A 27,267-nucleotide genomic window follows, 5' to 3' on the forward strand; every position below is an offset into this window, starting at 1 on the left:
ATTTAAACAATCTTCACGTAAGGAAGAGCAAAAGTCACCACAAAACTAAACCTCAATGGCGAAACTTTACTTTGTTTTCCTCGTGACCTTAATTGCTTTGCATCTTTTACTAAACACTAAAAAGGTAACCAAATCATCCAATGCGAGGAGTCTCTCGCCTCGGGTCAGAGCTCGCTTCCGATTTTTTCTCAGTTTTTCAAATAATGATTCCACTTGTCCCATCTGCTGAAGTTGTTATGAAGGAGTAAAGTTGTCAACAAGAAATGATGGTGTCCTTTTTTTAAAAACCGGGTTTGGAAGGGTTGAAAGAATTTAATTCATCGATTTGAAATCAATGAAAAAAACTCGGTGCGAGGAAAAAAAACTGTCACCGCAGAACTTTGTGTTTCGATTGTTTTGATAGCTTTCTTATTCTAACATGTAAGGAGGAAGTTGTTAAACGGTGACAGCTTGCGATCTCGTATTTGCTTCTGTAACTAATTCGAAATAGTTATCAGTTTGACATTTAATTTCCGTTGTTGTATATAATGTTGGCATATGATAATGAACGCGTTTCAAACTGAAGAAAAATAACCTTAAAAGCTTATTCATGAAGGGAAGAGTTTTAAGCCATTGAAAACATTCATGACAGAATTTCAATGCTGCTTTTATTTTCCACAGAGCTTTTCAGAAGTTACATTTGATCTAGCGTAATTACATGATTTTGTTTTTTTTGTGCGTGTTCAGTACTATTAGATTAGAGGCGATCGACGTTTTATCCTTTTTCCTTGGTAAACATGTGTACATATGACGGTTAAACAATGTTCCTGTACGTTAACAAGTGTCAACTATTTTTGTTGATGACCATCGAAAGATCAGCTTTCAATACTTTGATAGCGGAAACAAACGAGCATATTTTTTTCACAAATTGTTTTTTCATACTCGCTTTACTGAAGGTGAGATAATGAATTTCTTATTAGAAATATCACGTTCAACAAAACTCTTCAAATTAGTAGGACGTGCTTAATTAAACACTTTGCTGCACCCGAACGAACTCAAAATTAACTGTCATTTTTAATGGTAAGCTGCGTAAAACTCAGCCCTTTTCATTGGTTTATATCCTGACAGCTTTAGAGCTTAAATGTAATTGCATTTTCCAAACAATTTTTTTATGCAGGTGACAATTTTCCGTTGGGTGTTAATATTTCAGTTGAGCTTTGTTCGTCAGTAAGCGACTATCACAATGAAAAGCTGAAGCTTAAGTGCAAGCACGCAGCGAATCTGCAGGAGTGATCGACAGGTAGTTTAATACAAGATAGTCTATTTTAGCTTATTCTCCCTTAAACTGGCCTTGTATGATTGTTTCTGCCCCATTTTTCTTCTCTTGAAATTTGCGGCGAAGGGGAATTTCGGTCGTAAGCTGATACCGTTACCAACTTGTAAATTGTAATGACTATACATGTCCTGAGAAGTGCAGAATGATGTATGTTTTCCTGTAAGTTATGATGTGGCGATCTTCTTGTAGTTTTACCGACTAAAACAATATTTCACAGTATTGTCTTTCATTTTCGGTCTGTGAGTGGCTCGAAATGAAAGATGGACATCACAGCACTGAAATGGGTTGTGCAGTTACAAACCCACCAAAACAGAAGAAAATCGCCATGCGCTGGATAGTGCTTTCACGGCAAAGTTTATCATATTTCAAGGTACTTCTTTGTTATAATAACATTCAAAGTGGCAAATTTAGGACGATCTTTTTTTCCTTCCGCCTCAACAACAAACTTGTACGATGTACGAAAAAGCCTAACCATAAGTAAGTTTGAGAGAACTTCAAAAACTATCGACAACAAGAAATAACGATACCAACGAAGATAAAGATGTAAGTTACGATTTCAAATACTTTTTATTGTGCTACTGAATGATTTCCTTCAACTTTTGGCGAATATGTTGATTCTCATGTTCAGATTGTGGATCTTGTAAAACGCTTTGCACTTTAACTTCGACAGTCCAGCTGCCGTTTCCTTGCACTTTTTCACCCATTCAAAAAACAATTACGGAGACAAACAGTTTTGGCGACTCTGGCAAAATTTCGACTTAGAAATTTACCTCAGAATAAGAGCGAACCTGATTCAGTTTCTGGACACTGAAATGAAAAGTACTTGGTGAAAACATGGAAAAGTATACTCGTTTCTATTCATCGAACGACCAAATTTGCCATCTTTTGTTTCGAGATCTGAAATAACTCTTAAAACAACTTCCCAGAAACATACAAGTTGAATGCTGCATTATTTAATTGCTACTTGGGCCTCAAGCTCCATATTAGAAGATTTGTGGTGAATTCTTTGCTTTCAGACTGGCTCTTTTTCAACATGAAGCGCTAATAAATGATCTCTCAAATACCGCGCGATTAATTGAGATATTGTTGCCATAAAGGCATTTAGCAAGAAAAAGTAATTGAAATTTTAATTAGGTACCAAAACTATTTAAAGCGTAGAGAAATATATTTTATAATGTTTGCGTCTAAAAATACAATTAGTGTTAAATGGTGATAATTCAACAATTGTTTCGAGGCTTTCAATTAGCTGCATAAGTTATCTTGAGTTTTACATTATAGACGGATTCGATTGTGCGGAGAAACGCATTACAACTTGATACTCTATCTAAGCCGAGAAACGCGCATAAAAAAAATTTTAATGGATTTGAAGCTCAACGAAGCTCCTTATTACATTTGTAAGTAACACCTGTTCATTCCCCTGGTTCAGTTACTGTAAAACTTGCGAAAGGACATAACATTTTCAAGTCACTACAAACGTTCCTTTTGCATCACACATTGGTTAAATTTAGAGACAATATTATAATGACATTTTCGATTTGGAAGTTGTCCAAGAAACAGTCACGATAGCTGCAAAGATCCTCATAGATTCTGGAAGTTTTAACGGCTTTCCTCTCTGGAATATGGAGGGGCTAAACCGCCGTGAGGGCCCACAGTATCTTGAAATATTCTTTAAAGACCTCGAACTCTCTTATAGTCGTAAAAGAACTCTATTTTTAAAAGCATTCAAAAGTCTTTCATCAAAATAAATAAAGGCTCTTAACTTCCATTTAATGATTGTTAAAAATTCTACGCAGTAATTAAAGGAAGAAACATATATTTATCCGTGGAGACTGTCAAGAGGAAAGAAAAAGAAAGGCAGTTTTAATTTAATGATAAAGAAAAACAGATTAAGTTGCTAAATTAAATGGGTTTCCATGAAATGAAGGACTGTTGTTTATGTTTATCCTAAACATGGCCTTCGCAGAAATTTTATGCAGCGTTTGTTTGGCCGTCAATGATGTTTTGCGACCGGGTAGAATCGAACTAACGTCGTTCTGCAAGAGGCTGCATGCACTGTGAATCCGTTCCAAGTATTTGCTCTTCTCGTTGTGATCTACTCACTGGCTGCCATCGCTTTTTATCGTTACAGATTCATTGTAAACCCTCTTCCACGCACACCATCATCAGTAAAGACAATTACAATTCTGACCATATCTGGGTTGTGGCTGTTGTCATTTGCAATCGCCTGCTCCTTTTTCTTTGGTCTCAGGTTTAGAAATGGTAACTGTGAGGAGTTGTCTTTAGTAAACAATAGGTCCTATGTAGCTATCAGATTCATCCTAACTACGCTTTACCTTATGTAATAATGCTGGCATCTTACGGAGCAGTGGCGTGGAACTTCAGGAGGCGAATTGTACAGATTAACGAAAGAAATCGGGATTTGAATGTTTCATCCTCTTGTGTTGTTGAAACTGAACTCCGAGAGTTTCGAGATGGCGCGAGAAACGAAGAAATGTTCTGCTCGAACAGAATCATGAACGGAAGAGACAGTAAACCCGAAAACACAGACCCGGTGAAAGATTTACTTAAGATGATTTTTATGCTTATTATCATTTACGTCGTTTGTTACTTTCCGTATCAAGCCCATTATGTGTGGGAAAGGGTTTGTAACATCACTGTGCGTCAATTTAGATATCATCAACTCTTTATGGATTATAATTTTATTTTGATTTGCGTTCCCATCCCCCTACATCCTTTGTGTTATGGAACAATGAAGAGTTTCTTTGCTAAGGCGTTCTCTAAAATCATTCTTCGTTTAAAAAAACAATGATGAATGTGTTTCTCAAGTCGTAGAGTGTCTTTTTCAAGTTCGAGCAGATTCTTAGGTTCATTTTGCCTTGTTATTAGAGCCGTTTCCGAATAAAAGATTTTTCAACTTGAGTTGTTCCTCCTCGCCGTTTAGGACTGGTGAGTTTATCTCGAAATTGACTTGTTGACTAGGCCATTATTTCATACACAGACTTATCATAATGATAATGTTTATGCAGCTTGCGTATCTGCGGCAACAACGATAGTAGAATATACTTTTGAGCTACGTTACAAATGTAAGTGATATGATTAAAGGAATATGCTTACTTGTTGAGAAGAAATTAAATTTGACTAAGGCCCTTTAAGTGCATGATAAAATATTATCTTCTTGTTGTTGATAGCGAATTCCTGTTCAAATTGAAAACGAGACTTACCTGTAAGTTGAATCCATCAGGCACTTCTTTCATGTAGTCATTGTCAACGATGTGTAAGCTTTGTCCTCTTTGTACAGTGACCAATGACATCGACATCACCAACTTTAGCGCGAGAGTTTTCAGATCAAGCTTCTCATGGGGTTTGAGAAAGGAAATACAAGTCAAAACAGGTTGCACATCCCAAGGTCACTGGTACCGAGAAGTTGGCGGGGAACCCTTGTATACACCTTTCATGAACCTGGAAATGAGTGGATGAGTGCCAATGGTCATATTGTTCACTAGTACAGTAATGGCTGATATGGCACTCCTGGCAGTATTAATGGTGGTGTACGACAGTCTCTTGTCATGGAGACTGGCCAGAAAATACAAAACCGCTGTCAAAGGTGGGTCGTAAGGATCACTCTTCCATTTGCTTAAAAAAAACAATCCATTGTGTGATGCAAGGCTTGTACTGCTTCTATGTCCCTGCGGACCAGGACTTGAGGATGATTTGTGCAGCCTTGTCTGAAACATTTCTCTGCAGTAGGCCTTTCCGGAGAGCTTGCGGGCCGTTAGTTTCATATATTCCCGGAGGGGATGCAACGCATGATTGTGAGGTTGTATCAGTAGGTGGTGTGACCGTGGAAGAAGGACAGTGTAGTCTACTCACAGATGCAGGAGAACCAAGGTTGGGTCCACCAAATTGGAACTAGGAGTACACCAGTCGCTTGGTCCTGTTCTATTTTCTGTAAACAGGCCGCTATGACACTGAAAGGTGGAAAAGCATAGAAAAAGTATTCTGTCTACCTCATAAAGAATTCATTGACAGATATTGCACCAGGGTCTAGTTTCCATGACACATAACTAGGAACCTTAAAATTGAGTCTGGATGCAAATAGATCTATTTGGAACGGACCCCACATTTTGTTTATATCTTCGAACACATCTGAATGTAAGGATCACTAAGTTGAACTGTTAGTTTTCCTAGATTCAGCGTTGGCATCCACATTAGTTGAGCCAGGTATGTGACAAGCACTGAGCCAGATTACTCTCTCGCGGCACCACTCCCAAATTTGCTTGGCCACATTGTTACAGTCAGTGGATTTCATAACCCCCATTGCATTTACATATGCTACTGTCGCAGCATTGTCAGATTGAATCCGAATGTGTTTGTTACGAATAGTGCTGCACAAGGATTTCGAACCCAACAGAACTGCTTTCAGTTCTAAGTAATTGATATGGTAAGCTTGTTCTTCCAGAATCCATAATTCCCCGGTTTTTTGATCCCCACGTACTGCCCCCATCCTATTGTAGAGGCATCAGTAGTAAGGGTGAGGTCAGGGTTGGTCTGCGTAATGTTTCGGAAAGCGAAAGTCACATTGTTCACCCACCGGGGCAAATCGGATCTGGCCTCTTGTGACAGACTCATGGGTGCATCAGAATCACCCCTATTATCCTATAAAGCCTGGATTTTGTCTTGCTCCAAATATCTATAAAACAACTCCCCGTATTGTTCACCTTGGAAAATGGATACTATCAAACCTATAACATGAGCAACCTCTCTAATGGTAAGGTTATGTTGGTGTAATAGGTCCTCATATGCCTGCCTGACATAAGTAACCTTCCTGGGTGGGAGGCGTATAATCATCGAAATGTTGTTTAGCAGAAAACCAAGAAACTTTAGTTCTTGTGTTGGTATAAGTACTGACTTTGTAGGGTGGATGACAAAACCCAACTTGAGAAACATATTAACCATCTGCACAATGTTTTCCTCACAGGATGCATAAATGTATCTCATGAGAAAAGAGTCATCAATGTGGCCCATACAAAAATGGCCCAGAGATCTGAGGCCAGCATAGACTAGTTTTAGCAATTTGGTAAATGGTCTCGTGGCAGATGCAAGCCCATTTGGGAGACAAGTAAACTGAAAATAGTTTCCCTCCCATTCAAACTTAAGGAATTGTCCATCGTCTTCCACCATACAGACGGAGTAATATGCATCTTTAGGATCATCTGCGCCTCCGAGGCCTGAGTTAGTCTTGATAAGGTGCTGGTTAGGTTCTGTAGGACGTTCATCAGATTGTTGTTGTTCATACTTGACGTAGCTACTGTTGAGCCTGAAAACCCTGCTGGTGACTCGTCTGGTATTGTGGATATGGAGAACGTTGTTAAAAATCGACTGAGCGATGTTTTGCTTCGATAAAATCGAAAAATTGCGAAAAAACAGCAAAAATTTTGTCTTTAGCACTGAAGCCTGCAAATTGATTTCGGGCGCCAAAAGCACTGGTTATGCGCATGCACTTAGCTATGTCATGGGATCCCTGAGGCAGTGATGACGAGTTAGAATTACATAAATTGTAAAGAGCTCCAAATTTAGAAACTGCTGCTATTTAGAGCATGCGCACGTCGCATGAAATTTTTTTCAATGACGAGATATCTCTTGCCGACCGACAAATGGTTTTCATGAAACTTTTGAAGGCTAATGGGCCATCTATTCCTAAGTTGTCAGTTGTTTTCACAGTTAGCTTACGTTTGCGGTTTTTTGAAATGAATGTTGAGACCTTGGGCACAGTTTTTCTCAATACGGACCTCCCGGCTGGCGAATAACACTTATAAATCATGCTCAACCTCGTCCCATTATCACGTTACCGAATATTTCCCCAGCTGAAGCTGGAGAACATCTAAAGCACATGTCTGTTAGTTCATAAAATCGTACCAGAGAACACTGAAAAGTGAACATCCCTCGCAACAAACGGTAAGCTATTCGTTAACATTTTTTCACGTGCGTTAAAAAATGTTTGAAGGATAATAAACACAATAGCATCCATTTTGTACTAAAAATATCCTCGTAAGTGTGTCCTTGAGCATAATCTGTTCCTCTAATCACTCGTTTCTCTTCGAGCTTCGCTCTCAAGAAACTGTATCCGTGCATTTTAATTTTTTGCCCCAAGTAGAGGCTATTGTTGATTGTTGTTTTCGAGGATATGAAAATTAGTTTGGAGCTTTTCATTTTGTGAAAATCGCAACATTGTCGTTTACATCACGACATAATCTTATTAGGCACCCTGTCGTTAAACCTGGAATTCAAAGCAAATCTTAGCATTCCGAACCGTACTTGATCACAAAACCAACTGAATCAGCTAACCTCGCAAAGATGACGATGGCCATTTTGGTGGTTAACCCAGCTTTCGTTTCAAATTCCCATCTGTTGCACGTGGCGAAAGTGTTTATTTGATAACACATTCCTCAACGGTGCAGTAAGCGTCTGTTTTTCTTCACATATTCGAAGACATTTAAGTTTTCAGAAATTTCTAGAATAAAAGTGAGCTTGATTGTGGACTTGATGGAGGATAATTTAAGCATAAATACCTGTAGGTCAATAGTTCTTTGCCGAAGACGAGACGAGCAGCAAGCTGATGCACGTGTAGATGCACCACACTCACTGAAGAGTTTATCACACGAGGCTAAACGTATTACCATCACGACAAATTTTTATTGTTCTCGAATGATAGAATTTAATACAACATACTGTCGAACCTGAGTTAAGCGGCACCGTATTAAGTGTTTACATATTAATAAGTGGTCCTTGTCAAAGTTCCCTTAAGTATTTTAACTTTTACTTCTTTATGCGCCAACATTATTGAGCGGTCGTGGTCACCCTTAACTAAGTCCTAGCTGTTGCGTATTCCGAGCGGGGTTGCTCATCGGGTCTGACTTCCCCATGGGCAGGAAGCAGCGTGTAAAGCTTTCAAGTGACTGTTTCTCGGAATGGGGAGCCGTTCCATCTGGAGTGCCTCGAGGCACCAAACTTGGACCCTGGCTCTTCATACTGATAATCAATGATCTCCACACACCCGGCTACGAGGCGTGGAAATATGTGGATGATACAACACTAGTAGAGGTGGTCCTAAGGGGAGGACAAAGTACAATGCAAGTCGTTGTTATAGCTGTGGAGCAATGATCTATCACAAACAAGCTTTAGCTGAACCCAGGTAAGTGTAAAGAAATGCTGATTGACTTTAAAAGGACGCAACACCAGTTTGATGCGATTACTGTCAACTTTATGGAACTTGAACGAGTAAACAGCGTTAAAGTGTTAGACGTAACAATAGCCGGCACCCTACAATGGAATTGTCATATTTCTGACGTACTTAAAAAGGCTAATAAGCGGATGTTCTTTCTCATACTGCTTAAGCGCGCCAAAGTTCTGGTTCGTGATATTATTAGTTTCTATCTTATTTGTATTAGGCCTCTACTCGAATATTGTGCTCGTCTTTACCATCATGCACTGCCTGATTATTTAAGTGACGACATAGAACGTGTTCAAAAACGCGCACTATCTATAATTTCACCTGGCCTATCATATCTCGCCAACCTTTCATTGTTTAACCTGAACTCACTGAAGGATAGACGTACCGAGCAATGTAATAAATTTTTCGAACCAATAGTGTCCAATACGGAGCACAAGCTTCCTCATTTTTTGCCACTGAAGAACTATACTATTTATAATCATATAGATCAACGTCAGTCTGTTAACCCAGTAATGCGCACCAAGCGTTTCTCCCAGACATATTTACCAGCCATATGTAGACAATAGGTCTGTGTATTATTTGTGTATTATTCTTGTATTATTCTTGTAAATAATATGCTCTGTAAATATAATTTATAATTTTAGCCACTGTATTGCATTGTAAATAATAATCATGATGCAATTCAGCCTTACTGGGCTGCCATGTGATTTTTAATAAAGCTATCTATCTATCTATCTATCTATCTATCTATCTATCTATCCAACTGCTTGTTTGTATTGTTTTCCACGTGTATTGAAGGGTCACCTAAAGCGAAAACTCTAAAAAAAACCCAATAATAATCTCTCAAGTCAAATTTTCCATGTTTATCTCCCGAACCAATGTTAGCGCTTTGAGTTCCAATGTCTTTCTTTCTTGGACTGTTAAGTCAAAATGGTGTTTTTTTAGGAGGTTATGTTCTGATAAGTAGTTAGAAGGTTCTTGCGTCATCTTTACGTGATTGAATATCCGTTGTTTAGGAAGATCACAGTTTACAATAATCAGTGGTAAAATAAGATTAATGTGATGAACTTCCAAGCCAAGAAACTAATTAAGAATCAGACGTCTGAGAACCAAATGTGTTTTCCTTTTCGTACAAACATGGTTCTCCGCAGCTAACAACGCTGAGAAGACACTAGTTGTCCCGCCTTACGCGTTTTAGCGGCGCTGTCGGATTGCTTTGGACTGGGGTTTAAGGAAATTCAAAGATTGATGTGTCATTGAGCATCTGCCAAATGTTCTCTCAGTCAATAAATACGAAAAATTCATTTGATTCAATTGCAAATTTTCATTCAAGTTCTAACTTGAACTACTTAGACTTTAATTCTACATACTGCTCCTGAGCTGTCAATAAAGAGATGGTATCTATTTTTTATCATCGGTTTCTTTCGATAGAAAAGACAGGAATTAGATCATGCTGATCAAACCTCGCAAGTAACCGTTAGGCATGAAATTGTGCCGTTCAATTTTGATCAAATGTGCAGTAGAGGTTCCCAGCATACGCACGCGGTAACAAAAGAACATTAGTGTTAGCTATGAGTGAACACGGTTGGTCAAGAAAGGCCGAGGTGCTTCTCTAATTTTTTAACAGGCTGACGTCTTGTGCTCTCATCATACTATCAAATGCTTGGTTAAAAAGCAGTTTCATATTTTTCGGTCTGAGTTGTCTCTGCAGTTTAAATCTCTGTTTCCTTTTAAAAAAATTCATATGTTTCCTTTTAAAAAAATTCATATGCTGATTGAAAAGAAAATTGTTATTTGCAAACCTGTCCGAAGTGAATTTTGCTAAAAGCTGTAGCTATGTCATAATCGATATCTTGCGTGAGTTTTTCCCTACACAAAACTAAGTGAAAAGCTGTAAGTAGATTCTAGTGATAACTGAAGTGAGTTTTATCTCTGTCTATCGGTAGGATATCTTCAATAATTTACTTCGATAACTTCCTCTTATAGTACGATGGCATACTTTAACCATATAGAATGTTTACAAGTTTATTTAAAGTCCACCAATGTACTTCGCGAATCTCTGGCAGTTGTGATGTTTGTGTGATCTTAAACTGTTGCAATGATTATAGCTCTGTACCAGCTGGGTTTTTAGTATACCAAGCCTCGCGCCGTTCTTAGAGCGATCTTTGACGAGACCAGCATTTATAATTTATCACTGATTCGTCATTCATTTGTCACTCACGGTCTGAAAATTTGGTGTCATTTGTGTCAGTCAATACTCAACAAAGAATTCATCGGGGAAAATGTTTAAAAGCCTTTAAAAGTGTAATTCTGGTGATTATCGTCAGCTAATGTTTATCGAGATACAAGATACGAGAACAGCAATGATAACTTTAATTATAATTAAAATCAATATGAAAATTCGTCATTCATATATTGACAGGTTTAAAATTCCAAGTCATTTGTGACGTTGACTATCAACAAAACAGTGGAGAGGAAGACGGAGCAAAAGTCTTTGAGAAAACAGCTTCGCACTACATTATCTGTTGTCTGCTTATCTCTCTCACAATAAAGGTGTTAACAAAGAGGACAGGAATACTGAACGACAAGAGCCGGAAGACGGCAAAAACGATGGAGTTTATCAACAATACGAACATCACAAACTCAACCAAGCCCCCCTCGGTGGAATCTGTTTCCTGGATAGAACAGTATGAAGAACCAACAGCTCTGTACATTTTCCGTTTAACCCTCTTCTCCGTGATCATCTCGGCCAGTGTGATCGGCAACTCGATGGTTTGTTATGCTGTGTGTACCATACCTTCCCGCAAGCCTCTGTCCTACCATCTCGTCGCTAACATGGCCTTCGCAGAAATTATAAGCAGTGTTTGTTTGGCCGTCATGTTTGCGAGCGGGCAGAATCCAACTGACGTCGTTCTTCAAGAGGCCGCATGCATTTTGAATCCGTTGCAAGTAGTTGCTCTCCTCGTTGTGATCTACTCACTGGCTGCCATCGCTTTTTATCGTTACAGATTTATTGTAAACCCTCTTCCACGCGGACCATCCGTTAAGAAGATTACAATTCTGACCATATCTGGGCTGTGGCTGTTGTCATTTTCAATCGCCTGCCCGTTTTTCTTCGGTCTCAGGTTTAGAAATGGTGAATGCATCGAGCTGTCTTTCGTAAACGATAGGTCCTATGTAGCTATCAGATTCATCCTGAACTACGCTTTACCTTATGTCATAATGCTGGCATCCTACGGAGCAGTGGCGTGGAACTTGAAGATGCGAATTGTACAGATTAACGAAAGAAATCGGACCTCGACTGCCAAATCGTCTTGTGTTGTCCAAATCGAAGATCAAATGGAGCTGAAAGATTTGAGAGAGGACACGAGAATGAAGGAACGGAAGAGTGTCGTGTTCGATCAGAATAACCGAAGAGACAGCAAACCCGAAAACACAGACCCGGAGAAAGACTTACTTAAGATGATTTTTATGCTTATTATCATTTATGTCGTTTGTTATTTTCCATATCAAGCCCATTATGTGTGGGAAAGGGTTTGTAACATCACTGCGTATCAATTTAGATATCATCAACTCTTTATTGATTATAATTTTATTTTGATTTGCCTTCCCAGCGCCTTACATCCTTTGTGTTATGGAACAATGAACAGTTTCTTTGCTAAGGCGTTCTCCAAAATCATTCTTTGTAGATCTTTTGATTAATGTTTATCTCAAGTCGTAAGCGGAACTTTGGATAAACCTTTACCAAGCTGCGAAACGGACTCAGTTTTAAATCGAACTCAGTAAAAGTTCTATGCTCCCAATGTGGCATCTGTAAATGTCTGGCAGCCATCTTGAACACTATAGGGAAGTCCTCTAGTCAAGAGTTTCAGAGTTTAAATACCGCAAAAGTTGTTCGTGGAAAACTGTATTTTTCCGAACAACTTTGAAAAAAAATGTACATATTATAGCGTCACTAGCCTCTTAGTCTAACTCACTGGAACACTATGCAACGGATATCTTCAGTAACAACTTCCTGCCGCCACATGCATTTTGTATAAAAATTCTTGAGAATTACATATCCATGGCTTTGCTTGTAAATATGCTCATCTTTCACAAGGAAAATTACTAAGACTAGAAGCTCATAGATTATTTTCTGATCATTTAGTTCCTTGAAGAAAATTTACTCGATGTTATATAGTTTCAATTATTGTATGTAGAAATATAGGCTTCCGGTGGTTTGATGAGAGGAAGCTGATAAAGGATTTTCAAATGTGATCAATAGCTGTAAAAGTTCTCTTAAATACTTTAGGAAATCCTAATGTGCGTTTATTTGCAAAGATGGGAGAATATTCATGTTAACTTAAAATATGCCTGAAAAGAACTGATTCTGTAGGCATAAGAAATATATTTGACTCCTGATAAATCCAACCTTTAGGGAAAGTGAAAGAGTTTCAAGTGATAGGGTGATCGGGTTATCGGGCGTAGGGAACAAGTGACCAAAAATATGAAACAGATGGTGTTTTTTGTATTTTTATTAATACATTGCACATTTTAATAAAATTAACCACAGAGATGTCGGGTTGAATAAAAGTTTCAGCAAACAGCCAAATCAGCGCCAGGTTTGAGTCCGCAAATGTTCCAGTTATTAGATATTTACATGTGTTGAACAGCAGGGGGAGAAACTTCGCGAACAGTCTTGTAAAACCGCATCATCACAAGCGTGTCCTTGTTGCGTGATTTTTTTCTCAGAAAGGGAGAGACACCTACACTTGATGGATAGTCATCATAAAAAAAACGTGGTGTAATTACATTGAACGCTGAGTGTGAGTTAAAGTGTTTTAAACACCCACAGGTCTCTAGACATGGTGGCGATCAGAAGTCAAAACATCCTGCAATTCAATAGAGCTAAAGAATTAAGGAATATTATAGGTCTCATAAGGTAGATGAAAGATAAAAACGGAAGAATCTACCTTTAAACATCTCTCAGATATTCCTTCAGTCGGTAAACATAACAAATTAATCGCAAATTTTCAGACAAACATTAAAGTTAAATACTGTACATAAATAATAATTATATATACAAGTTCTATCAAATGACAGAACTGAGTTGTCAGTCATAAGATGGACTTAAGTATTTGTCCTCTTAATTTCCAGTGATCATTGGTTCTTTTCAAAGAAAATGACAGAAGTATAGACGCATCGATCTCAACAATAATATGATAACCGTCATGAAAACGTGCTGTTCAATTTTAATTAAAATGTACGGAGGAGTTTCCTGGCATACGTGTGTGGTTGTAAGGCATCATGACATTGTCACGAGTTATGAGTGAGTTGTCCGAGTGATGAGTTAAAATGCGGCTTCTCCAATGGTTTTATGCAGTTAAGGGGTTTTTCTTAGTGCAAATTGCTGATTTCAAGGAGATTTTCTCAGTGCAAATTGCAGATTTCAAGGAGAATCGCGGCCCTCAAACGCTCGAAACACTGGCAAAATGTCGTGCCATTAAGCTGGATTTCGACTGTCGCGTTTGTCACGCGCGTGAACGTGCGTTTAAAAAGATTACGTACGTTGAGGTGAACGTTTAAGTGCGTTGACATTGTCATATTTCTACTTCCACGTTCTTTTCTAGACGCTTACGTATGTTTCACGCCCGTTGCAATCGTAAGAGTGTAGAGTAAAGTTGCACAGCCTGCACAGCCTTCATCTGCTATACAGGGCGAACATTTTCTCTCGTTAAAAGGCGCGGTACTCATTTTTACGAAGCAATGGAAATTCTCGTGCACGTTTTCTTTACGCACGTTTTACGAATGGAAAAACTCACGCGACACTAGAGGTTATGAATACACATTTACACTTGCAGCACTTGAACGGCTTACGAGGAAGTAAAATTTGTTGAAAGCCCTTGCTACGTCACAATCGCTATTTCGCGTGTTTTTGCCCCAAACAAACCTAAGTGAAAATCTGCTTGCAAATCTAGCGAGAATTGAGCGGCAGTCAGTCTAGTCCACCACTACAATATCTTAAATTATTCAGAACGACTTCAACTTCCTCTAATCATACAACGGTATCTATAAGCCACAAAGTTGTTTGAAAGAAAAAGTTACCGAAAAAAAATATTGGCATTTGCGAAAGGTTTGGATTGTTAGTTTTTTGTTGTTGTGTCGACAAGCTGTGTTTGCACTATTCACGATAAAATATTCCCGCGCGGTCGTTTGTTAAGATCAGCTTTTTAAAATAATTTTTTTGTGTCCTTTGATTGCCGTCACCATTTTCATACTCTCAACAAAGTCGCAGACGGAAAAATTTTGTAAATGAAAAAAGAACCTTTTCTCAACAGTTCATTACAAACGTTTTCGCGCACACGGTTCCTATTTAAGTTAAAATTTAATGCCTTTCAAAGTAGTCCTAAACTTCCATATTACGAACAGGTTTTGATATCTTCTTGCCATGCTTTCGCAAAGAATGATTTGATGAAGGAGATAGCATCATCACAAGCTCCATGAAAATGAATGAAATCTAATCAATCAGTTCAGCTTAGCTGCTTTACAGCAAATTAACATTTTTTCTACGATCACATTTCTACCTACAAGTGTCTTTATATCTATCTTACTATGAAATTTTGCTTCAATACCTACGTTATATAGAGTACTCGTAACGCTTTCTGCTTCTTATACCAGTAGAAGTTTCTTTACAGCACAATCTCCGAGAAATAAATACTAGGTAGCTTCTTGGCAGTAGATGACATTTGGCATCTACTGCCACTTGGCATCTTCTTGGTTAACGAAATATCAATTTATTGGAATGATCCTAAGAAAGGCGAAATTTATACCATACTAAGCTAATCAATAATTCGCTACCGAAATACGATGGAGCGTTATTCGATTGAATTCTTAAAAAAAAATGGATGGTCAGGAAGATAAACATCCCGTGAAGCCAATGAGAGCGTGGGAAAACATGAGTGGTCAAAAAATGCAATCAGCGATTGGTTTTAATCTATCATGCGATTGGTCGGGAATATGGCGCAAATTTTCTAAACTAATCCCAGGCGTAAAGCATGGTGATGTAACGCCAACTTCATCTTTGAAAGATAATCTACTAGCAGCATACTGTATCTTCTTGATTCAAAGGCGGAGATCCAAATTAGACTTGTTGTAATAAACACTTTTATCATGTAATACAAGGACTTTCAGCCCTAAGAAAAGCCGTAACAAAACACGTGAAAAAATACGATATTTTTTCACCATCAGCTGCTGACAAGTCACTCGCCTTTCGCCGGGGCCACTCGGTCAGGTTAATGAATGAACGGCGTAGCCTTCACCATTCTCAATCCAAGGTCATTTGTCGGAATTTTGTCGAATTATGGCTGCTAAAAAACTGAAAAATCCGTATCGCTTACAGACAGTGACGCTCAAACTTTCCTGAAAGGGGAAGAAAACCGAAATACGGAAAGAAAAACCGCAAGTTACGTATTCAGTGTCTTTGGTAATAGTATTTCACGCGGCTGAGAACGAAAATCGGCAACTGAAAGATTTGCCACAGGCCTATACAGAAAATGTGTCTGTGCTATTGGTGGGAATATGTTGGCGAGAAAACAAGAATAAATTAGTTGAATGAAAAGCTCTCATTGATACCGTGGAGATTAAGAGTGCCGATTTGAAATACAAATTTTTGTTCTAGTGTTATGGGGCTTTCCGAACTGCCTAGACGGAGGGAAAGGTCGCAAACTACAATATGCTGCTTAAAATGATTTGGGAGATTATAGTGTCTAGCGACTTGTTTGGATGCGTCCTTTTCACTCTTCTTTGTCGCGAAGGTGTTCTCGGAATTGGTCACCTAGTCGTCTTCCTGTTTCACCGATGTATAACTTTTTGCAATAAGTGCAAGTTATGCAATAGAGGACATTGTCACACGTGAAGTGATCAGTGATCTTAATGGATCTCTTGGGTCCCGACATTTTCTTCTGTTTTGAAGGAAAGGACAAGTTTTGCATCGTGAGCGAGCGCATCTGAAAGTTCCAGGTTGGTCATTGGTTTTAAATCTTGAACTTTTGACCAAAAATTTGTCATGTTTTGTTACGTTAGAACGAAATTAGTAGAGGTTGCATAAAGATAGTACCGGTCTCTGAACCGTTTTGAAGTAAATTAAAGTTTTTAACATTTGTAACGTTGCTCGACAGTATCTTCCACTATCGTTGTTGCCGCAGATACGCAGCTGCACAAAAATTCATCATCATGATAAGTCTGTATATGTTCACAAGTCAATTTTGAGATAAACTCACCAGTCCTGAACGGCGTAAAACACTGAGGAACAACTCATGTTGACAAAACTTTCACCCAGAAACTGCTTTAATAACAATGCAAAACAAACCTGAGAATTTGTTCGAACTCGAGCATGGCATTCTACGACTTGAGATACATATTTATTCTTGTGTTTTCAAGATCTACAAAGAATGATTTTGGAGAACGCCTTAGCAAAGAAACTGTTCATTGTTCCATAACACAAAGGATGTAAGGCGCTGGGAAGGCAAATCAAAATAAAATTATAATCAATAAAGAGTCGATGATATCTAAATTGATACGCAGTGATGTTACAAACCCTTTCCCACACATAATGGGCTTGATACGGAAAATAGCACGTAACAAAAATTGTAATGATGAGCGTACGATGCGGTGATTCAAACCTTTTTATTGTATGGTTGACAATATATTGGTACGGTTCGAAATCAATTGATCCGTCCGTACGTCTTCACCATTTAGCAGCGAACTAGTTAATTAGTCTTAGTGACGTAACGCTTAATGTGCTTAATTACACTTTACAATTATCGATAATAGTTATTTAGCGATACAAAAATAATGATAAGAATAAAAATCATCTTAAGTAAATCTTTCTCCGGGTCTGTGTTTTCGGGTTTATTGTCTCTTCGGTTATTCTGATCGAGCAGAACACTCCTTCTTTTCTCCATTCTCGTACCATCTCTTAACTCTTGGAGCTCAGTTTCATCAACACGAGAGGGTACAACATTCAAATCCCGATTTAGCCTTTCAATCTGTGCAATTCGCCTCCTTAAGTTCCACGCCACTGCTCCGCAAGATGCCAGCATTATCACATAAGGTAAAGCGTAGTTCAGGATGAATCTGATAGCTACATAGGACCTATTGTTTACGACAGGCAGCTCCTCACAGTTACCATTTCTAAACCTGAGACCAAAGAAATAGGGGCAGGCGATTGCAAATGACATCAGCCACAGCCCAGATATGGTCAGAATTGTAATTGTCTTTACTGATGATGGTGTGCGTGGAAGAGGGTTTACAATGAATCTGTAACGATAAAAAGCGATGGCAGCCAGTGAGTAGATCACAACGAGAAGAACAATTACTTGCAACGGATTCAAAATGCATGCGGCCTCTTGAAGAACGACGTCAGTTGGACTCGGTTGCCAGCTCACAAACATGACGGCCAAACAAACGCTGCTTAGAATTTCTGCGAGGGCCATGTTAGCGACGAGATGGTAGGGCAGAGGCTTGCGGGAAGGTATGGTACACACAGCATAACAAACCATCGAGTTGCCGATTAAACTGGCCGAGATGATCACGGAGAAGAGGGTTAAACGGAAAATGTACAGAGCTTTTGGTTCTTCATATTGTTCAATTGCGCTCACGGTGGAGGTATTGATTCCATTTATGGTAGTGTTGGTAAATAACGACATTTCCGTGTTCCTGTGATAAGTAACTCCTAAGGGGCTGAAAACGAGAATCTTCTATCACAGGTGACCTGTGTTACTGCTACTAGGAAGAGATATATAAACTTACCTTTAAGAATCAATCAAACGTTTTTTGTGCCATTGGATGTCGACAGTTAGATTTTGGGGATTTCTGAAATTCCACATTTATGGCGAATTTACGAAAGTTATTAAAAATTTATAGCATTTCAAAACTTCCAGAGCCGCGACGAATTGTCTTTCAGTCATTCTTTACCCATCCTCAAGTGTTTCTAATAACTTAAAATATCAGGAACAATGAGCTAATGCATCGAAGACGAATAATGGCCTTGAGAGCAATTATTTACTTAAGTTAGCAAGTACTCGTTTTTTTTTATCATAGAAGAATAATCCTTCGGATGGATAAATATAAATTTTCAAAACTGTCAGCTGAAGGAATTAATGAGCCGACACAACGGAGTTTTTGTTTGCATAATTTAAAGGTAGTTTTTTAATTCGTCAGGGGCAAAGATCGTTGATTGCCCTTTCCCTTTAAGATTATATCGACCCTTTTAAAGCTTGAATTTCATTTGCTTCCAAAGTAGAATTTTTGTCAGATGATTTAGTTCTTTTTGGACTCTCAAGAACAACAAACTTTGGGAATGAATACCTAGGTGATCACATATCCATAGAAACTTCATTTTGTTATCACTCTGCGAGTGTAAAAACTTATAACTAGGGAATGTGAAGACAGCTTAGGAAGGACGCACATTTCTCCGCTCGCGGGGAAGATTTGAGAAGATTAATGACAGGAAGCCTTAGTGAAAAAAGCTGCGCGATTAATTTGAACTTCTAAATTACGTTCTCGTCGCAGATGGATCCTTTTTAGCGTAATATAATTGTTCTTCTTTCACTGGTTTTATCAACTGAGTTGATGATATAACTTGGCCACTGTAGAAATGTTCTAAAGCTGAAGTTTCGAGCGTCAGTCCTTTGTCAGTGCGAATCGATAGTGGACAATTTACAATTTAATTTTCTCTACAGAGGCCAATTTACATTATAAGGACATTTGATAATGCCAAAATGCCTTGTATTACCCTTTTACCAACGCAACATCACAGTTTCTTTAGAAAGTTACGCTCTTTATTACTCTTTACAGGGACATATTTCAATAAGAAAGTCTTGTTTCAAATTCATACTTTGATCAATACTTGGATGGATGATCCGGAAACCAGTTCTCCCGTACGCAGAGCTTATTGCGCTAGGGTGGCAGCTGGCCTCGTACACGAAAATGGACCAGCGCTTCTAGCGCCAGTCTCCAACAGAACAAAGCCACGCGGGACTAAAAAATGACTCATTTCCTCACACAAAACTAGCTTTAAGAAGCAGATATTTCGTGGGTCAGATGGAGATTGATATTTTACACTGCCTGTGGTACAGATAAGCTCCTTTGATGAACAGATGGTGAGCATCATAAATAAAATGCATTTATAACAAAATTATAGTTTTAATCAAATATCCTACGTTTCATCAAGCGCATGCTACAAATTTTCGAAAGTGAAATTTCTTTTTTCTGCACAAAATAATATATCAATTTAAAGACGACCCACCTGGTCCGAGTGTTTTCCTAGTTTTTTTTCTTTTATCATTATTTTTATTTATGATTACGTGGCATATCAAGTATGGGCGTGGTTCGAAACATATTATGGGAAGGTGGATCGAACGAGCACGACGAACTTTGATGCCCAATGCAGTCCAGGAACAGAAATGAAGAGCTTTTTATGGCTCACTCAGAAACATATTGGCACTTAAGTTTTTTCCTCCTCCCCCTGTCCCTTCCGTTTGTCACGATTGAATCATGAATTAAAATATTCCATTCCCTGAAAGACTACGCTGCGTTTGCCAAGTCCTCCTTTGGAAATATATAGATGGACCGGCTTCACAAAACTGTCGGGAAGTAGTAAAAAATTGCGTGAGTCCTATGTGGCAATTTGCTGCTTAGCTGGCAAAACCTTGTCTGCGTAAAATCATCGGCTCAATACCGTACCAAGCTCATGGAAACAAGCAGCTGTTTTTCGCGGAAGAAAATTGTTTATATGCTAGTTATTCTCCTTCCTTCACAATTGATTGATTTAATTTTTTCTCTAAAGGAACATTTTTATCACCATTATACTATTAAATGCAGCGTTTGTTTCCATTGAAGAAAAAATAGTTTAATAAACAGACGAAAACTGTTTACCGAACAAAAACCGTTCAGAAAACTTTTTTTTTCTCGTAGGTAAAAGGATGAATTATTTAACATAAATATTTTTTATGAAAGTAAAATTCTACTGGATGGTTAGTTTCAAAATCTACGTTCTATTTTATAAATTGATTTCATCATAGTACTTCTCCGTTAGTGGAGTGACAGGCTGACATTGAAAATGATTCCTACGTGCCAGTTTTTATATGAAGTGAAAAAGTAGGTTGAAGAAAACTTGTAATTAAAAATATATAATTTAAGTTCTTATTTGTACTTTCCGAGTCGTCATTGTCCATTATATATGATCTGCATTTGCATGTCGCGTTATTTGCGTCTAGAACTGACCATGTGGCCGCCGCTAGTGTCAAGAAGCTTCGATCATTTAAAATTGAGTGATTTTTCGTTATCCCAGAAGCATTGCAGTCAGCTTTTCTACACAAACAGCGGATTGGTTTTATTTCAATAAGATATTGCGAACCAAAAGGTTGTGCAATTGTACATTTGGGAATGATACTGAGATAATCCAGTACCCAAAAGAACGATGTGCATATTTATAAGAGCACAAATATTGGTGACGTTGAGTACTTCTGTTTATTAAAAGTTCACAGCCTTAGACAGCTTTCTCGAGCTAAGCGCATTTAGTTCTCGTTAGTATGGCGTACAGCTCTATTGATCAACCCATTTAGCTACAGCTTATAGGTCCTATTTCCCGTGTGTAAAATACTCACTTTCATCTCCAACGATATCTTAATACGTAAGTATTCTGTGCTACAACTAATTACTAGTTTAATGCACAAACAGTTAAATGGAATACAGGTGGAAGAGTGAATGAGCTATTTCTTATTCCAGTGTTAATATATATGATAATTATTTCCCTTTAGGTTTATGCAGACGCCTCCATGGTTTTTTCCGCTATTGGTAGCGGAGATCTTTGCCCGGAATTTTAAATGGACAACTAGGATTCAAAGGGTGTAAGCGACGTGGTGAAAAAAAAAACTTCGCCGATGGAGACAAGTTTAAAGCTTCCAGGATGCTTTAAGAGAATCTAAAAGACGGCGGACGTGGTCCGAATGCAGAAGACACTCGACGTTTTGTCACGGCAGTAATTGAAATTATTCGATGAAAAGTTCGGGCCTTTAATTGTAGTTTCCATAAACAATGGTTCAAATAACCGTTGGTGGTAGGAAATAAATATAATATCATGTCTTAAAGACTTGTTTGGACTTCAATTCTTACTCACAAAATAAATTGTCATCTTTTTTCTGCGTAAAACTCGGCCCTTTTCATTAATTTATATCCTGACAGCTTTAGAGCTTAAATGTAATTGCATTTCCCAAACAGTGTTTTATGCAGGTGATAATTGTCCGTTGGGCGTTAATATTTCAGTTGAGCTTTGTTCGTCAGTAGGCGACTGTCACAACGAAAGGTTGAAGCTTAAGTGCAAGCACTCAGCGAATCTGCAGGAGTGAACGACAGGTAGTTTAATACAAGATAGTTTATTTTAGCTTATTCTCCCTTAAACTGACCTTGTACGTTTGGTTCTGCCGCATTTTTCCTCTCTTGAATTTTGCGGCAGAAAGGAATTTCGGTCGCAAGCTGATTCCATGACCAACTTGTAAATACATGTCACGAGAAGTGCAGAATGATGTATGTTTTCCTTTAAGTTATGATGTGGCGATCCTTTTGTAGTTTTGTAGTTCACAGTATTCTCTTTTATTTTCGGTCTGTGATTGGCTAGAAATTAAATATGGATATCCCCAGCACTGAAATGGGTTCTTCGCGTACGTTTCAAAATTTACCAGTTGTGCAGCTACAAACCCACCAAAACTGGAGAAAATCGCCACGCGCTGGATAGTGCTTTTACGGCAAAGGTTATTGACGTACTTCTTTGTAATAATAACATTCAAAGTGGCAAATTTAGGACGATTTTTTTTAGCCTCAATGACAAACGCGTACGATGTACAAAAAAGCCTAACCATAAGTAAGTTTGGAAGGACTTAAAAAACTCCCGACAACAAGGAAAAACAACAACACCAACGAAGATAAAGATGCAAGTTACGATTTTTTAAGATACTTTTTATTGTGCTACTGAGTGATTTCTTCCAACTTTTGGCGAACATGTTGATGCTTATGTTCAGATTGTAGATCTTTTAAAACGCTTTGCACTTTAACTTCGACAGTCCAGCTGCCGTTTTCTTGCACTTTTTCACGCACTCAAACAAAACTTGATTACGGAGGAAATAGTTTTGGTAATTCTGGCAAATTTCCACTCAGCAATTCATCACAGAAAAAGAGTAAGTCTGATTCAGTTTCTGGACACTATTATGAAAAAGAACTTGGTGAAAACAAGGCAAGTATACTCGTTTCTATTCATCGAACGACCAAATTTACCATCTTTTGCTTCGACATCTGAACAACTTCCCAGAAACATACACACTGAATGCTGCATTTAGTTGCTACTTGGGCCTCAAGCTCATTATCAAGATATTTGTGAATTCTTTCCTTTCAGACTGGCTCTTTTTCGACATGAAACGCTGCTAAATTATCTCCCAAATACCGCGCAATTAATCGAGATGTTGTTGCCATGAAGGCATTTAGCAAAAAGTAATTGAAATTTTAATGAGGTACCAACAGACTGTGCGCAAAACTATGAACAGCATAGGGAATATATTTTATGATGTTTGCGGCTGAAAATACAATTAGTGTTAAATGGCGATAATTTAAAAATTTTTTCGAGGCTTACAATTACCTGCACTAGTTATCTTGAGTTTTACATTACAAAGGGATTCGATTGTGCGGAGAAACGCGTTCCAACTTGTTACTCTATCAAAGCCGAGAAACGCGCATAAAAAAATGATCAACGAAGCTGCTTGTTACCTTTGTAAGTCACACATGTTACTTTACCTGGTTCAGTTCCTCTACAACTTGCGGAAAGAACTTGAACCCTCTTAAAGTTACAAAAGGACTTCATTTTAGATGTATTCAAGGATCTTTCATCAAAATAAGTGAGGGCTCTTAATTTAATAAACGATTGTTAAAAATTCTACACAGTCTTTGAAGGAAGACTAAAACACATATTCATCCGTGCACAAACTGGAGTAAATGGAAAAGAAAGGCAGTTTTAAGTTATTGATATCGAGAAACAGATTAAGTTGCTAAATTAAATGGGTTCCCATGAATTGAAGGACTAGTGTTAATGTTTATCCTCGCGATAGCTAGAATAGTTCCTTTTGCCTCAATAAACTTTGAAGTGGCACGAAAGCTTACTAAAGTCTTAAATATTCTGATCTAACAGTGTAATTTAAATTAAGTCTAAAATATTCTGATTTGACAGTATAATTTAAACCTTTTAAGGTGTCAACTGAAGAAGACCAAAAGATGCTGATCAGTAACTTCACAAACAACACAAACTCAACCGAGCCCTTCACGGTGGGATCTGAACAGTATGAAGAAACAGAAGCCCTTTACATTTTCCGTTTAACCCTGTTCTCCGTGATCATCTCGGCCAGTATAATCGGCAACTCGATGGTTTGTTATGCTGTGTGTACCATACCTTCCCGCAAGCCTCTGTCCTACCATCTCGTCGCTAACATGGCCTTCGCAGAAATTCTAAGCAGTGTTTGTTTGGCTGTTATGTTTGCGAGCTGGCAGAATCCAACTGACGTCGTTCTTCAAGAGGCCGCATGCATTTTGAATCCGTTGCAAGTAGTTGCTCTTCTCGTTGTGATCTACTCACTGGCTGCCATCGCTTTTTATCGTTACAGATTCATTGTAAACCCTCTTCCACGTACACCATCATCAGTAAAGACAATTACAATTCTGACCATATCTGGGCTGTGGCTGTTGTCATTTGCAATCGGCTGCCCCTATTTCTTTGGTCTCAGGTTTAGAAATGGTAACTGTGAGGAGCTGCCTGTCGTAAACAATAGGTCCTATGTAGCTATCAGATTCATCCTGAACTACGCTTTACCTTATGTGATAATGCTGGCATCTTACGGAGCAGTGGCGTGGAACTTGAAGATGCGAATTGTACAGATTAACGAAAGAAATCGGACCTCGACTGCCGAATCGTCTTGTGTTGTCCAAATCGAAGATCAAATGGAGCTACAAGATTTGGCAGAGGACACGAGAATGAAGGAACGAAAGAGTGTCGTGCTCGATCAGAATAATCGAAGAGACAGCAAACCCGAAAGCACAAACCCAGAGAAAGATTTACTTAAGATGATTTTTATGCTTATTATCATTTATGTCGTTTGTTATTTTCCATATCAAGCCCATTATGTGTGGGAAAGGGTTCGTAACATCACTGCGTATCAATTTAGATATCATCAACTCTTTAGGGATTATAATTTTATTTTGACTTGCCTTCCCAGCGCCTTACATCCTTTGTGTTATGGAACAATGAACAGTTTCTTTGCTAAGGCGTTCTCCAAAATCATTCTTTGTAGATCTTATGAATAATGTGTATCTCAATTCGTAAGCGGAACTTTGGATAAACCTTTACAAAAGCTGCGAATCATTTACGTCGTTTGTTATTTTCCTTATCAAGCCCACTATGTGTGGGAAAGGGTTTGTAACATCACTGCGTATCAATTAAGATATCATCGACTCCTTATTGATTATAATTTTATTTTGATTTGCCTTCCCAGCGCCTTACAACCTTTGTGTAATGGAACAATGAAAAGTTTCTTTGCTGAGGCGTTCTCCAAAATTATTCTTTGTAGATCTTAAAAACACAATAATGAATATGTTTCTTAAGTCGTAGAGCGCCTTGTTCAAGTTCGAGCAAACTCTTAGCTTCGTTTTGCCTTGTTACTAGAGCAGTTTCAGAATGGAAGTTTTGACAACTGAGTAGTTCCTCAGTGTTTTATGCCGTTCAGGAATGGTGAGTTTATCTCAAAATTGACTTGTTAACTAGGCCATTATTTCGTATACAGACTTATCATCTTGTGCAGTCTGTGTATCTGCGGCGACAACGTTAATAGAAGATACTTTTGGGCAACTTTACAAATGTAAGTGATATGAAAAAAGAAGAATGCTTTTTCAATGACGAGATTTCTTTTGTCGACTGACAAACGGTTTTCATGAAACTTTGGAAGGCTGATGGGCCATTTATTCCCAAATTGTCAGTTGTTTTCACTGTTGGCTTGTTGTTTGCGGTTTTTTGACATGTTGTTTGTAAATGACAGGCACGTCACCTACTTGTCTCTGTTCAGTAATCATGCGAACCATGAGCAATTTTCGATGGAGATTTGAAAACAATTCAGCACTGCATTGGTTATTCTTCAATGCGCTTTATGATTGATTCAGAGAACTCGCGCCATGGTCTTTATGCAGACTCTAAAATTGAAACCAATTGCGATTTCATTCAATCCACTTTCCACCTTTGAGGTCGTTGACTACTTGTGATGTCAACGTTTTATCTGCTTGGCCGATGTTATCAGTTTGGTTTTGGTTATACAAAACTCAATCGAACAGCTCTCCAATTACGAAGTATAGCAGACATTAATTTACGTTATATTATAATAAAGTTCGGATATGACGTGCGCTTTCATTGGTTGATACAGCGTGCTGAATCAGAGTACAAAACACGGAGCTGAGCTAATCTGCCAACTTTTACTATGTCCGACCATTTTCCGGACTTCTCTATCGCTTTTTTTCGTCAATTAAAAGTGAAATTTCAGAGCAAGCGAGCCGGCAAGTAGCATCAGATGAACCAAAGAAAGGTTTGTAATCCTCAAGTTATACAACATCATAAATTTTGTATAATGATACATGATAAATTGGAGATAATCTTTAAGTTGGCTGTTTCCACTTATTTACTCTGCCTAAGAATGAAATGATTTCTATAAAAGAGGACGACGATTGTTTCGTGGGGGAAGGGGGGGGGGGGAGAGGGAGACTGAAAATAAGAAACTCGAATATAACTTCATGGAATCAAAGATAAACTAAAATAGCAAAATAAAATAATAAATAAATTAATTGATCGGGAAATTGTTTTTGTGGGACTGCAGAAGAAGCCAAATTCCACTTAGGACAAAAGTATTTGAAGCCAGAATTGTTATGAAGTACGAAATTAAAAGTATAATTATTGAGACGAAAGCATGATGTTTAGTAGGACTGAGCTAAAGGGTAAAAAATTATCAGTTTATAATATCTTGCTGAAGGGTGAATAAATATGTAGTGCAAGTGTAATTTTAGAAAAGTTATCATCATCTTGGGAATTTTTTTTATTTTTTGCTTTTTTGTTAGAAATGTTCACAGTGATAATTTAAATAGTGCTGTAATGTTAATTTTGTAATGAATAAAAAAAATAAAAAGGAATTAATTTGATGACTTGCACATTTCATCGTCTATGTTAAAGTCCTCAGGATCCATTTTTCGGTATATTAACATAAAAGAACATCTCTGGTTTAACCCGAACCCTTAGCTTGAATCTCTCGAGATTTGCTGCATATCCTTAGTAGTGTGACTAAAAGACAAGCAAATATTCCATGACTAATGTGAGCCTTAATTTTGTCTTAGAGTTATCCAAAGTGATTTGGCGCTCTTTAGTACGCTTCTACTGAGTTGAATACGTGAAAATCGCAAAAATGTAAGTTATGGTCGAAAAATGGAAACTTTCATATTTAGCCCAGATTCCCAAAATTACTTCTGTGTTTTAGAAAATTCACGAAAACTGGAATGACCACCGGGAGGCGGTGCCCTGGTTAGAAGCAAATGAAACTTGCTCATGAAAAGGGCAAAAAAAAAAAGAAAAGAAGCTAGTATCAATTTAACAAATTCTTATAGGAGGGATCGA

General features: G+C 38.1%; 3 protein-coding genes and 1 pseudogene across 7 annotated transcripts; 3 read left to right on the forward strand and 1 right to left on the reverse strand.

Moving 5' to 3' along the window:
- The first annotated feature begins 1,187 nt into the window (after window positions 1-1,187).
- Window positions 1,188-27,225, forward strand: LOC149047681 (dopamine receptor D2-like). 4 transcript variants are annotated; one of them, XM_089203632.1, is made up of 5 exons: window positions 18,092-18,191; window positions 19,383-19,687; window positions 21,347-21,941; window positions 22,204-22,336; window positions 23,820-27,225. In XM_089203632.1, exon 5 carries the CDS (start codon window positions 23,844-23,846, stop codon window positions 24,924-24,926), a length of 1,083 nt encoding a protein of 360 aa, XP_089059758.1. In that variant the 5' UTR covers window positions 18,092-18,191; window positions 19,383-19,687; window positions 21,347-21,941; window positions 22,204-22,336; window positions 23,820-23,843; the 3' UTR covers window positions 24,927-27,225. The 4 variants fall into 4 exon arrangements, with proteins under 4 accessions (XP_089059755.1, XP_089059758.1, XP_089059754.1 ...); XM_089203629.1 differs by lacking the exons at window positions 18,092-18,191; window positions 22,204-22,336 and adding an exon at window positions 1,188-1,279; XM_089203628.1 differs by lacking the exon at window positions 22,204-22,336.
- On the forward strand, window positions 3,266-4,460 carry LOC149047682 (uncharacterized; annotated as a pseudogene). Its single transcript, XR_016185779.1, has one exon. The product of XR_016185779.1 is annotated as an uncharacterized LOC149047682 (transcript).
- On the forward strand, window positions 10,754-13,104 carry LOC149047683 (dopamine receptor D2-like). Its single transcript, XM_089203627.1, has one exon. The coding sequence runs from the start codon at window positions 11,157-11,159 to the stop codon at window positions 12,246-12,248; it is 1,092 nt and encodes a 363-aa protein (XP_089059753.1). The 5' UTR covers window positions 10,754-11,156; the 3' UTR covers window positions 12,249-13,104.
- On the reverse strand, window positions 16,852-18,278 carry LOC149047684 (dopamine receptor D3-like). The gene is made up of 2 exons (XM_089203633.1): window positions 17,379-18,278; window positions 16,852-17,173 (listed from the first exon to the last, which is right to left on the reverse strand). The coding sequence occupies exons 1-2, from the start codon at window positions 18,230-18,232 to the stop codon at window positions 16,960-16,962; spliced, it is 1,068 nt and encodes a 355-aa protein (XP_089059759.1). The 5' UTR covers window positions 18,233-18,278; the 3' UTR covers window positions 16,852-16,959.
- Window positions 27,226-27,267: the final 42 nt, after the last annotated feature.

Source organism: Pocillopora damicornis, chromosome 4 (assembly GCF_964200805.1).
Source record: "Pocillopora damicornis chromosome 4, jaPocDami1.2, whole genome shotgun sequence".
Lineage (NCBI taxonomy): Eukaryota > Metazoa > Cnidaria > Anthozoa > Scleractinia > Pocilloporidae > Pocillopora > Pocillopora damicornis.